The 12457-nt window shown below is 57.3% G+C and overlaps 1 protein-coding gene across 1 annotated transcript in view; it reads right to left on the bottom strand.

Moving 5' to 3' along the window:
• Positions 1 to 12457, bottom strand: part of RBM19 (RNA binding motif protein 19) — a 121167-nt gene that overhangs the window by 16305 nt on the left and 92405 nt on the right. Inside the window, exon 23 of the mRNA XM_082853569.1 lies at positions 3723 to 3843. Within this exon, the coding sequence (XP_082709695.1) occupies positions 3723 to 3843 (121 nt within the window). The remainder of the gene's footprint in view (positions 1 to 3722; positions 3844 to 12457) is intronic.

A 12457-nucleotide genomic window follows, 5' to 3' on the forward strand; every position in this document is an offset into this window, starting at 1 on the left:
AAACACACACGTGCACACACGTACCAGATGATAAGGTTTCTGGGTGTTCACAGCCCCTCTGAGGCCAGCCCGAGACTAGGGCCCATGAAGACAAGGTTTCATGGATTCTGGGTTAAAAATCCCTGTCTCATATCTCGCTGTGCTCTGGATAGTGTCCTTTTTTTTCTAAGGATTATATATTGGTTTGGAAAGAGTGCTGTGTAAGTATGATAGGTAATTGTTTCAGACTCTTCGGGCCCCAAACTTTCAGGCTACCTCTTTGCTGCCTTTTCACGCCCCAGACAGGTGAGGCCAGCTAGAGGTCTGACACTTGGCCATGTTTGCCAGTGACCCTTCTGGATGGAACACATCCCCGCCAAGCCAGACACTGCTGGTCCCGCCCCCCAGAAAACACCCCCCGACCTCCGCCCTATGCCCTGACCTTCGTGGGTCACCACAGACGCTGGATATTCTGTTTGGAGCTGCCAATCCCTCCCCTGTCCTACTCCATCCCCTGGAAGGAGCCGTCACTGGGGAGCCTGGCCCTCTGGCTGACGGATGGGCCAACGCGAGACCTGGGAGGAGAGCAGAGCAGAGAGGGGGGCGAGGGGGATGCAGGCATATCTTGCCTGGCTCCCTCCCTGCTTTGGTTCAGGGCCCTGGTACTGGCTGCATCCCTCCAAACCTGGGGACCAGCTGGCCATCCCCAAGGCCCCTGCTCTCCCTGGAGCCCAGGGGCATCACTTCCTCCTGCTGCCCCTTCACCTCTGCCCCCTGCCCCCACCTCTGCATGGCAGGCCTGGGGTAAGTTCTGTTCCCTGCTGGGACCCTGACATCCACCCGCGGTGCCGGGGAGGGTCTCTCAGGGCTCCCTTTCTGCGCACTTGGTTAGCTCAGAGCCAGGGGCCCCTTCCAGAACTTGGGGGAGGGGGGAATGTCCCCTCAAGGGGACTCAAAAGAAGTGCAGGGGCTTCCCTGGTGGCGCAGTGGTTGGGAGTCCGCCTGCTGATGCAGGGGACACGGGTTCGTGCCCTGGTCTGGGAAGATCCCACATGCCGTGGAGCGGCTGGGCCCGTGAGCCATGGCAGGCTCGCCGCTGAGCCTGTGCTTCCGGAGTCTGTGCTCCGCAACGGGAGAGGCCACAACAGTGAGAAGCCTGCGTACCGCAAAAAAAAAAAAAAAAAAAAAAAAAAGTGCAAACACATGGCTGGGCTCTGACACCCAGCGCTGGCCTTGGTGGGGCCTTTTCTCACCTCTGCACCTCGGTTTCCTCATCTGTAAATGGGGACAAGGTAACACGCACATCGCAGGGTGTCAATTCTAAAGCGCCAGCTATGTTTCTCACTGCGATTTGGTATTCATCCCCTCCATTTCGGGAAGGGACCCTGTACATTCTGGGTTCAGGGTCTGGATGATTCAGGAGGAAGGAAGCCGTGCGGTAAACACACACACCCTAGATCTAACGGAGGCCCAAGGCTTTTACAAGTGGCATCTGCTACTATAGTGCCATGCGTGGGGTTGTGGCAGGGCGGGGCAGAGGGCTCTAGAGCTGCCCTCGAGTTCAAATGTCAGCTGTGCACTCTCCAGGCTTTCTCATGTCTTGGGCACACGGCTGAACCTCTTTCTCTGTCTGTTAAATGTAGACAGCCGTGCCCATGGCTGGAAGGGTTGCCGTGAGGATGAAAGAGACAACGCGTGTCACATACAGAGGACGGCCCGGCACAGAGAAAGCCTTTAATAAACAGTAGCTTTCACGAGTCCCTTTAGTGCTCGGCTGGTCTCAGTTTTGTCATCCGCAAAACGGGGCTAATCAGGCCCACCTCATGGGGCTGTTGGGGCATTAATGGGAAGATGTATGCAAACAACCTGCTGTCTTTCTTGATATTATTATTGTATCTGCCCCTGTCTGGGCCTCGGCCTGCAGCTGATAGGGGGAGACAGCCAATCCCACAGAAACGCCTCCAGCCAAGGCTTTCTGCTGGGGTAAGGCAGTAAATGCTGTCTTTGGAGCTCAGTTTACTGAAGGAGGCTACTCTCCAATGCAGGGCAGGACTGCTGAGTCTGCACTCCCCCGCGGGGTGGGTGGGTGGGGGGCAGGGGGCCGGGAGAGTCCCTTACACAAACATTTGCCGATGGGTGCATTTAGGCTGGTCAATGGCTGTCGATAAGGACAGGCTCTCCTCCTGCACAGCAGGATTTGGGGGCTTATTGAGTTGTGTGCTTGCGACTGTGTACTTAGCCCTGACGGCTCTGCTTTCTCGTTCGCCTTTGCTTATGTATTCCCCAGCCTCGGACTGGTCCAGGCTGGCACGGGGGCCCGGAGATGAACCAATCACAGTGACAGAGGTGACATGACGGCACACGACAGCACGCTCTCCACACTGCGGGAGGCGCCAGTCCAGCGAGGAGAAGAATCGTTAAGAAATACAGGATGGGGACTTCCCTGGTGGAGCAGTGGTTCAGACTCCACGCTCCCAATACAGGGGACCCAGTTTCGATTTCTGGTCAGGGAACTAGATCCCACGTGCACGCTGCAACTAAGGAGCCCGCCTGCCACAACTAAGACCCGGTGCAACCAAATAAATAAATAGAATTAAAAAAAAAAAAAAGAAATACATGACGACGTGGCAAGGAGGTTTAGAAACACAGGTGGGAGAGCAGAGGACGGAGCCATTACTGATACCTGGGGGTGGAGGGTGGGGAAAGGGAAGGTTTCTTGGAGGAGGTGTCATTTGAGCTGGGCCTTAAAGGCTGGATAGTCACTTGCCAGGTTGGAAAAAAAGAGAAAAACAAAACTGAGAGGCAAGGCATTCTAAGCACAGGGAACGGCATATGCAAAGACACAGAGTCCTGCCTGGCGTTTGGACGGGAGGTGTGGTGGGGAAGGATTAGGCAGGAAAGGCCGCTGGGGTGGGCACGGGGGTGTGTTCTGAAGGGTTTGGCAGGTGGAGCTAGAGTCAAAGGGCTTCCACGCTGTTTCTAGACAACGTGCTAGAGAAGGCGAGGCCTGTGTGAGGCCTCTGGCTGCCCTCCCCAGACACACTGGCCGCCCCGTTTCTCGATGTGTCACGCTCATGCCAACCCCGGGCAACCCTCCTGTGGGCACAAACGCCACCTCTGCGGGGAGGCCCTTCTGGACCCAAAGCCCCCCGAGGTCACCGCGGCACTCCTCGTACTGGGACACGGCAGGGGCTAAGTATTTTCTGGAGATGGACTGCATTACGGGCGAGGCTGTGTGAGGCCACCAAGGTGTATAAGAGGTGGGGCTGGGTCCTGTGACCACTGGGGCCCGGGCAGGAAGCGGAAGGCGCTCAAACTGGATAACTGAGGAGGGTCCAGTAAACAGGTAGCAGGCGCAGGGAAATCGGGGCAAGGGGTCCCTGGGTCAGCCACTGGACCCTGGACAGAGAGTGCTGGGTGCAGAGAGCCACTGCATGTGAGCTGTGGCCTCTGGGGGCAATGACAGCCAGCCGGCAGCAACCAGGCAGGAAGTGAGGGGGGGCGGGGGGATAACCACCCTCACCCAGGCTGTTCCTCTCCCCGATATCCTGCCAGGCCTCCCAATGACCTGACTTGACTGGGAAACCAAAAGGGCATGGAGGCCACCAATGCCACCCACTTGGGTCAGCACCTCCCACTGGCACAGAGAAGCGTATGGATGGCGAAGGGTAGATGTGAAGGAGACGGAGGGAGGTCCAGGAACCTGGGCCCCCAGCCCGGCCGGCGGACGGCAGTTCTCTTACCGTGGAAGCGCTCGGCCGTCTTCCGCCGCAGGGCCTGCAGGCTCACCTCGGAGTCAGCCCACTCCAGCACCAGCCTCCGGCCGTACAGGTGGGTGCTGTGACACAGGGCGTTGAAGGCCCTCTGGAACGAAACACAGCGCGTGAGCCAAGACCCACCGGAAGACGCCACAGCCTGGTCTCCCACCCGCCAGCACCGCAAACCTAGGCCAGCTCTGGCCCCGTGACACCTGCTTCCCGGGGCGGGTGTAGGGAGCTGATGGGCACTTCCATTCCATTAGTGGGTACGAGGCCCAGGGACAGTGCTGCAAGTGGCCGTGTGCTCAATACGTCCGCTCTCTGGGCTGTGACTGGTGCCTGGGCCGGGCAGCCGGCTTCCCTCCCGTGTTCCATCCCATCTGGGGACGGCGACCCCGTTAGGCGGCTGGCCTCCCACCCGGCTGCCAGGGGCAGTGCCTCTGAGGAAGCCGAGCCCATCCGGCCCCTCGAGGACAACCACAGGGGCCCTTCATTGTCACTGGGCGGCACCGTCCTCCGCGGGTGCTGGGGATTCTGACCCCCATCTCTCTCTGCTGGCCTCCGCTGAGGCTCCCTTGGCCACCGCACTGCCGTGGTCCCCCAGCCACTGGCTTCCGCCCCGGGCTCAGCGGCCTGGGACCTGCGCATGCTCTTGCCTCCCGCTCTTCACTCTTCCTGACCCCGCCCCCCCCCCCCCCCGCACTCTGCCTACTTCCCTCTTTTTGATTTTTGTTTTGTAACAGCTTTCTTGGGATATAACTCACCATACATACAAGTCACTATCACAGAAGCCACCCGTCTACAATTCAATGGCTTTTAGTCTATTCATAGTCGTGTGACCACCACCATACCTATTTTAGAACATTTTCATCATCATCACTGCAAAAGAAACCCTCTACCCATTTGCAGCCACTCCCTATTCCCCCTGCCCCCCAGCAAGCGCCAGTCTACTTTCTGTCTCTGTGGATTTGCCTGTTCTGGACACTTCCTACAAATGGATTCATATGGCACCAGTGAGTTCCCTCTTAAACATCACCAGGTCTAGAGCTAGACTGGCTCTGTGCTGGGGCTCTTCCCAAAACACCCCTGAGGTACACAGAGGTCACTGCACTTGGTAGCCAGGAGGTTGGGCTCTGAGGCCACCCTGCCTGGGCAGGGCAGGTCCTGCACTTCCTAGCTTCAAGGCCTTGGGCAAGTTAAATGAATCTCCCTGGCCTCAGTTTCCTCATCTGTAAAATGGGAATGTTAACGGCACTATCCTCTAGGGTTCTACAGAAGAAGACAAAGACTTAACATGCAAAGTGCCCAGAACACTCTGGGGGTGCACAGTAAGTGCTCAATAGATGCTACTTCTTGTGAAGGTGGTGTTGCCACCACAGACATTTGCAATTTCTCTCGGCACAGAGGCCTCGGGTTAGTGCTAGGTTGAAGGCGTGGGCTCCCAGGCGCTGTCAGCACCAGGGAGCAGCAGTGGCCAGTGGTGGCGTCTTGGTCTCTGCTTCTGGGTTGCAGGCAGCGCCACCTGCTATGAGAAGAGGCGCCATGGGGTTGTCCCTCTTGCTTCTTTGATGCTGTGAAGAGGCAGTGTATAACCAGGGGTCTGGATTGGAACCAGTCCCTCTCTGGCCTCATCTGCACTGTGACTGTTAGAGGTTGGACTGGGTCCCCCAAAAGAAGAGATGTGGAAATCCTAACCTGGCACCCCAGGTTGTGACCTTATCTCAAACAGGGTCTTTGCAGATGCAGTTAAATTAAGACGAGGACATCCTGGAGTACGATGGGCCCCTGATCTAGTGTGACTGGTGTCCTTACAAGAGATGGCCATGTGAAGACACAGGGTGAATGCACGTGACAAAGGAGGCTGGAGTGATATCCACAGCAGGGAATGCAGGCTGTCACCGGACGCTAGGGGAGAGGCATGGAATAGATTTTCCCTGAGAAGAACCAATACTGCTGACAAGCTGACCTTGGACTTTCGGCCTCTAGAACTGCGAGAGAAGATATTTCTGTTGTTTTAAGCCACCCAGTCTCTTACAGCAGCCTAGGAAGGCAACAGTGGCCTTGGGTAAGCCAACTGCCCCCACATGAGCTTCAGTTTCCTCACCTGTCAAATGGGGCTAACTGTGAGACTTACATACCATCAGCCCCGAGGGTGGCAGAGAGTAGGTATCTGATAGATGGCTGCATCTGAAAAGCACCGGTGCGAGGTGGGTGGGACATGCGTCTTTTAAAAATTAGACATGGGCCCAAATTAAAGAAATGCTTTTGTTCTCCTTCGTGCTTTTCTGAGAAGGGCCAGGTGCAGGAAACTTTTTCTTTTGTTTTTTTTTTAAAGTTAATTTAAAAAACTCTTTCTGACTGCCAGCAGAGCCTCTGCATTTTTGTTTTTTCCATGCGGATATAAAAATGCATCTGGACTCCAAGCCGGAATGGCCCATTCAGAGCTTTAAAACACATGCATTCTCAGCTGGTGAGGCAGAGAAACAGCCTGACTGGGGGAGCTGGGGTTTTAAGAGCGGGGAGTGAAACTGGTCGGGAGTCTGGCATGGCGGGTACTCCATCCTGGTGCCAGGGTCCCTGAGGAGCTGCGGTTCTGGGGACACGGTCGGATGGGGGCGGCCAAGAGGTGGCATCTGGTAGGAACTAAGCCAGAGTCTGAACAAGGGGGTACTGGAGCCTGGCAGGTGAGTCCAGGCGAGATGCCCCAACTCCAGCCGTCATATCTGTGTTTCTTACCCTTGGAAACCCACTCTCCAACCCTGTGGCACACAAAGCCTGGAGCGGTCTCTGTTCATTACAGGAGTTGCTAAAAATCCCCTCTCCCAGCCTCTCTCTGACATCACCGCTTGCAAATTCTCATCTCCTCTTTGGAAGGGCTTTTCACTCTAAGAGGTGAGGGGGCACAGCAACTAAGACTGGGGGCTCTGGACCTGGGCTACTGTGGTTCAAATCCCTGCTTCATCCCTTACAAGCTGTGTGATCTCGGGCAAGCTGCTTAACCTCTCTGAGCTTGAGATTCCCCACGTGTAAAATGAGAGGCAGCAGCAAAGAATGGATGCGCAGATTCAATGAACTATTAAGTCTGACGCCACACTGCCTGGCACGTGATAATTCTCACCTAAATGTTGGCTGTTGTTATTATTATGATGTATGCCCTCAACTTCCCATTATCACGCTGAAGAGCAGGGAGAATGGTAAGTAGGGTACAAAAGCTCTTTTGTATTTGAGGTTAGAGCACAATGTGTGAATCTCCAAAAATAGCAGAATTACCCTTCCCGGTTCTAGTCCCCTCAGGTTGTGTTTCCAGCCCTAGTGGCTGGAATGCGGTAGCCCCAAACTACCGCAGGCAGGAAGCCAGTGATTCCTGGCTAAAACTGGCCTTGGATAATTCCGAGTAGTGGTGCTTCACGCAAAGAGCCTGTTACATGTGAGACCCGGGGAGGGTGACGGGGAGACACAGCCCCAGGGCCTTGGGGCTTTCGGGCCAGTGCAGGGGAAGGTTCCAGGCACAGTCCCGGCCTCTCTGGCCTGCCCTCCTGTAGCAGCTTCCTCCCAAGTCTGTGTCTACACTAGACTCCACCGAAACCCACACCACCTTCTCCCCAGACAGAGACTTCCCGAACCTCAGCTCTAGGGCTGTGGTCGTCTCGGGGTGCCCGGGGTTCCACGGAGTGCCGGGCGCTGCAATGGAGGAAGTGGAAAGTTAGCTGTTCCCAGCCCTTTGCTTCTCTCCGAATCCTGCTTCTGCTGCCTGTGTTCCTCCCTTGCCATCCAAGGGCCTTCATACCACGGATTAGAGATGTCCTGGGTTCCAGAGAACTCTAAGCACTTGACCTCAACCTACTCATGAGAACAGACATCATTCTCCCATTTCAAGGAAAGGAAAGCTGAGGCCAAGGTTGGTATGCAGGTCAAGTTCCTCCTTACTTTTCCTTTCAGCCTCTATGTGTTCCGTCCCTGGGCCTTCGTAACATCCCTCTCAGCCTCGGAAGGGCTCCCTTCGTACAGACTGCAGCCAGGTGCCCTGTGTGCCCTGCGCCCCCAGCCTCCTTAGGAACACCTGCCCCCTTAATGCCTGCTTGTGTGCCGGGCTCCCTGGCTCGACCTTGAACCTCGGAGGGAGGCCTCTATCCTGGCTACCCTTGGCACAGAGCTCAGGACAGAGCGTGCTCGGTAAATTTCTGCCGGGCGAACCATGGAGCGAGAGCTTCACCGAGGGTCGTGAAATCACGTCTCCAGACTGGGAGGGACGCTGAGGTTGGTCCCGGCTGGAGACGGAGGGCTGGTTTAGATGTACTGCCCTGGCTCCTCCAACCCCTGAGATTCAGCCCACGAGGGCAGCAGGGAAAGGAGCACGTCTCGCCCACGACTGTCCTGTCCTGTACAAGTGGGAGGCTCTGCCTTTGGTTAGGACAAGAGCTGACACATACACAGTCCTGGGTGCGGCACAGAGACGGACAGGAGGCCCCGCTCCCAACATGCGTGACTTTGGGACCCTGGGATGGGAAGAGTCTCCTGTGCCACTAACACCCGATCGCCCAGCTGGGTCACTGCCGAAGCCTGAAGGTCTAGAATGGAACTCCAAGGGTGCACTGGTTTGGCAAAGAGGAGGATGCTGTAGATGATGAGGTCCCCCCCGCCCCCCGGCCACCTCGGGGCCACTTCCTTCATCACCCGATGGGCCCGTGCTGGTTATTCCTGACCTTCCCCTGCACCCCCTCTCCGGGCTTTCAGAGCTGCCTCCCCTGGAGGGCATGACCAGGGCTCGCTGGCCTCGGGTACCATTTAGGATGAGCAAATGGGAGGCGGCGGTGAGAGGCTGGAGGGAGGGGCAGAGAGGCCGGGAGACTTTCTCCCTGGACCCCTCCCTCCAGGACCACAGCTCCTGCCGGTGGCCCCTCCTTGACAGCTCAGGCTCTCACCTGTCCCTTCAAGGTCCCTTAGCCTAAGGTGGCGACAGCTCCCACTGCCACTGGCCCTGGTGGGGGTGGGTCACATCCCTGGCGAGCCCCCCCGAGCCCTTCTTACCCCTCCATGAATCTCTCTTCACTTGAACCATCTGGGGTTAGGTTCTGTTTGCTGGCACAGATGGTCGCCTGGAGTCCCTCTGCCTCGACCCGGGGCAGATGGACTGCCCCCTTCAGAGAGCAGGTCTTACACAACGTGAGGCCCGACAAGGGCTACTCTGAGCAGGTCTAGCCGGAGCCTGGAGCTGCCCCATCACCCGGTTCTCCGCCTCAGCTATCTTGGAAACACACCTCTTTCATCTCCTCTGACCTAAGCCACCAACTGTGGGCGCCAAGAGCCCTGGCCTCCAGTGCCGGCTAGACTGTGCCCAGGCCTGGCAGCCACCTTTCCAGAACAGGGAAGGCACCGGAAGGCTGCCAGCTCAGTGCCAGGCCTGACCTTTCTGCGGCTCTCTCTGGAAGACGGGCTTCTGCCTCCTGGCAACAAAAGCCCATGTGATGCCCTTGGCAGGACTCCCGTCCCAAGGGCCATGGCTCCCGGGCTGGGCTGAGGCCAGGCCTCCTGTCCTGAGACGTCCAGGTCATCTCTCAGCCCCTCTGCTGTCTCTCGCCGAGTGGGAGGGCCGCATCTCTCGGCGGATGCCAAATCCACCTGAACACGGACGCCGCCAACCTGCCCTAAACCATCTGTGCCCCTGAATCCTGGAGGAAGTGTGGCCAAGAACGACCACGTGGCTCAGAGCACAGCAGCCAAGCCCGGGGAAAGGGAGCCGCGGCCCAGCTGGGCCTGCCGGGGGCTCAGCCCCTTCTCTGCCGGGGGCTCAGCCCCTTCTCTGCCGAGGGGGGTGAAAAACAGGGGCCTGTGATTCTGGGAGGACAGTCTGCTGCCCTGGGACGTTCTGTATCGGCTCCTTGTGGACAGCATGCTGAGCTCTAAGGGGGAGATCACTTTTGTCCCTGTACCAATGCTCCCCGACTCCTGTAAGTGAGCTCCCAGCAAATCTTCCAGCTACCTCTGGCCTCCACTGGGGAAGAGCTGGTCCCCAGAAAAAGTGGGGCTCTTTGCACAATACTGGTAACTTCAACTGTGGGCCTCCACTCAGCACCTTGGGCCTCTCCGACTTACAATGCCGTGGAGCTGAGGGCAAATCCATGCCTTGAAATGCAAGGCTCAGGATTCAAACACGTTTTCCTTTATCCCTGGGCCCTGATGATAGGAACTAGGGAAAACCTGAACTTAAAACACAAGCATGGGCTTCCCTGGTGGCGCAGTGGTTGAGAGACCGCCTGCCGATGCAGGGGACGTGGGTTCGTGCCCCGGTCGCTCCGGGAAGATCCCACATGCCGCGAAGCAGCTGGGCCTGTGAGCCATGGCCGCTGAGCCTGCGCGTCCGGAGCCTGTGCTCCGCAACGGTAGAGGCCACAACAGTGAGAGGCCCGCGTACTGCAAAAAAAACCCCCAAAAAACCCACAAAAAAACACAAGCACGAGCGCACACACCTAACACAGACAAGTGGGGATAGCACCCCAATTCCTGGATTTGTGGCCAGTTAACATTTCAGGAGACAAAAAGCAACTGATACCTCGGCTTCAAAGCACAGCACCTCTGCCCCGTGGGGCCCGGGACACTCCGCTGCCTCTGCTCCTTTGGTGCCCTGCGCCGCGGCCTGTGGTGAGTGCTTGGCACGCGGCTTTCCACTTAATCTTCATGGCTGCCTCAAGGTGCAGATCATTTCCGGTTGTGGACATGAACAGCCTGCGGTGTGGGGACATGAAGCCCCTTGCCCACGTTCACGGAGATGGAAGGAGGCAGCTCGGACTCCACGGGCCACGCTGCTAACCACTGTACCGCCCTGCCTTTCTAGAACATGGGCTGTCTAGGTAGGACACAGCCCACGGAGCCTTCATTTCCATGGGGCCATGTCCCCTTCAGACCCTGGCTGCACACCCTCGGGGCCCCTGAGGAGGCGGTACTCTATGCACTCCTTGCACTCAGATGAGCAAAGGTGTGTGTGTGTCTGTGTGTGGAGCGCACACCATCCACCGCTCGTCTGATGGCGATCGCCGTTTACGGCGCCTGCACCGCGGCTGGGCACCAGCGAGGAGGTGGCTGTCCCTGCCTTAAGAAGCTCTGTCTTGCTCACCGTCACCTCTTCCCACCACTGGTCTTGTTTCAGCGGAATCTGCAAGGCGAAGGCCATGGGTGCGGAGAGGCCTGATGGGACCCCCCTACGAAACTCTCTCAGCATTACCCCAACTGGGGTGGGCCTGGGGCTGTGTCCACGCCCCCCTCTCCCCCGGCACCATACAAAAGTGAGACGTGAGAACGGAGACGTTAACTGGCACGACTCCCCAGTTAAAGCTGCGGTTGTTTACCAGTGAGAAGAGAAGAGCGCTGCCTGCCAACGCCGACCGCCATCCCATCTCCCTACTGCCGGCTCCCCCCAAGTGTTTATTTAAGCCAACACATTGCTCTGCTAATTGGATAACATTCCATGTGAAAACAGACCTTTTAAAACAACAGCAGCGGTGGCCAATGAAAACAGCTGCAACTGCAAAAGTACAAAGGCCCGGTGGGCTCCGGGAAGGGGGCAATTAAAGGCGTGTGCATGGGGAGAATGTTCTGGTCTCCAGGCTGCAAGTCTGCTCTTTGCCTTCTTTCCCTTCTTCCTCCGCGACCAGCCAGGCCAAGTAAAGGCAGAGGAGGTGGTGGCTTCTCAACGGAATCCCAGTGACTGTTGGTGGCCTCTTGGCCAATGGGCACGGGCACAGCTGGTGGGGAATCCCAGGTCACCTGCCCAGGTAGAAAGCTGCTGTCTCCAAGGCTTGGGAGGGTTGGCAGGAGACAGTGTGCGGCTCTGGAGGCCCCTAAAGGAATGCCCACTCCTCCTCTGGGGGCCCCGGAGGAGCTGATTTCATCCTGGGCTTGTTCCCAAGAGATGTTTTAAGGGCCAACCTCTTGGCCTTCCTCCAAATGTCTAACTGGTGAGTTGCTGGGGATGGGTGAGAGGTGAGGGGTGTGGTGTAGAGAGGAGGGGGCTGGCGCACGGTTTGGCCGCAGCTGGCACTCAATTTAAGTGAATGAAGGGAGGAAGAGCTAATCCGTGGACTCTGGAATCAGATCGACACGCGGGGTTTCCCAGCTCTGGCACGTGGCGCCAACCCTTCGAACCTCAGTTTACCCATCTGTCAAATGGCTTCCTCCCGCTGACGCGCCAAATGCCCAGCGCCATCCCTGCCAAAGATGGGCTTTTAGAAGTTGATGGTTTTTTACTGATGCCAAGAGGCTGCCCTTCCAGAAACATCATCAGGACCCAGAGAAACACGTGGCACCTGAGACACTACAAACATCCCTACACACAAGCGCAGGCCCAGGCCACTGGGGAAGACCACCTTATTTGGGACTTCCTGTCTGCCCTCATCGACCTTTGTCCCTGCTTCCCTCCAGCACGTGGGAGAAGGTTCTTTGAGAAATGTGGGCTCATCACACTTGGAGGTTTAGATAATAATAACAGCAGCCCTTTCAGAGGGACTGACGTTCATGCCTGGGACATCGGGGGCTGATGAAATGCCCTAGGTTGGGAGAACATGCCAGCTCACGGAGCCTGTGACAGGGGCTGACGGCCAGGTCCCACCCCTGGTTTAGCATCTCAGCAACAGAGCCAGGTCCCGGCTTCCCATTGGTTCCCAGGACCCTGCACACATGGAGCTTAACAAGCGCCTGGAGAAACCGGGGAGGGAGTTATGCAAATC

This window comes from Leucopleurus acutus, assembly GCF_964270905.1.
Source record: "Leucopleurus acutus genome assembly, chromosome: 13".
Lineage (NCBI taxonomy): Eukaryota > Metazoa > Chordata > Mammalia > Artiodactyla > Delphinidae > Leucopleurus > Leucopleurus acutus.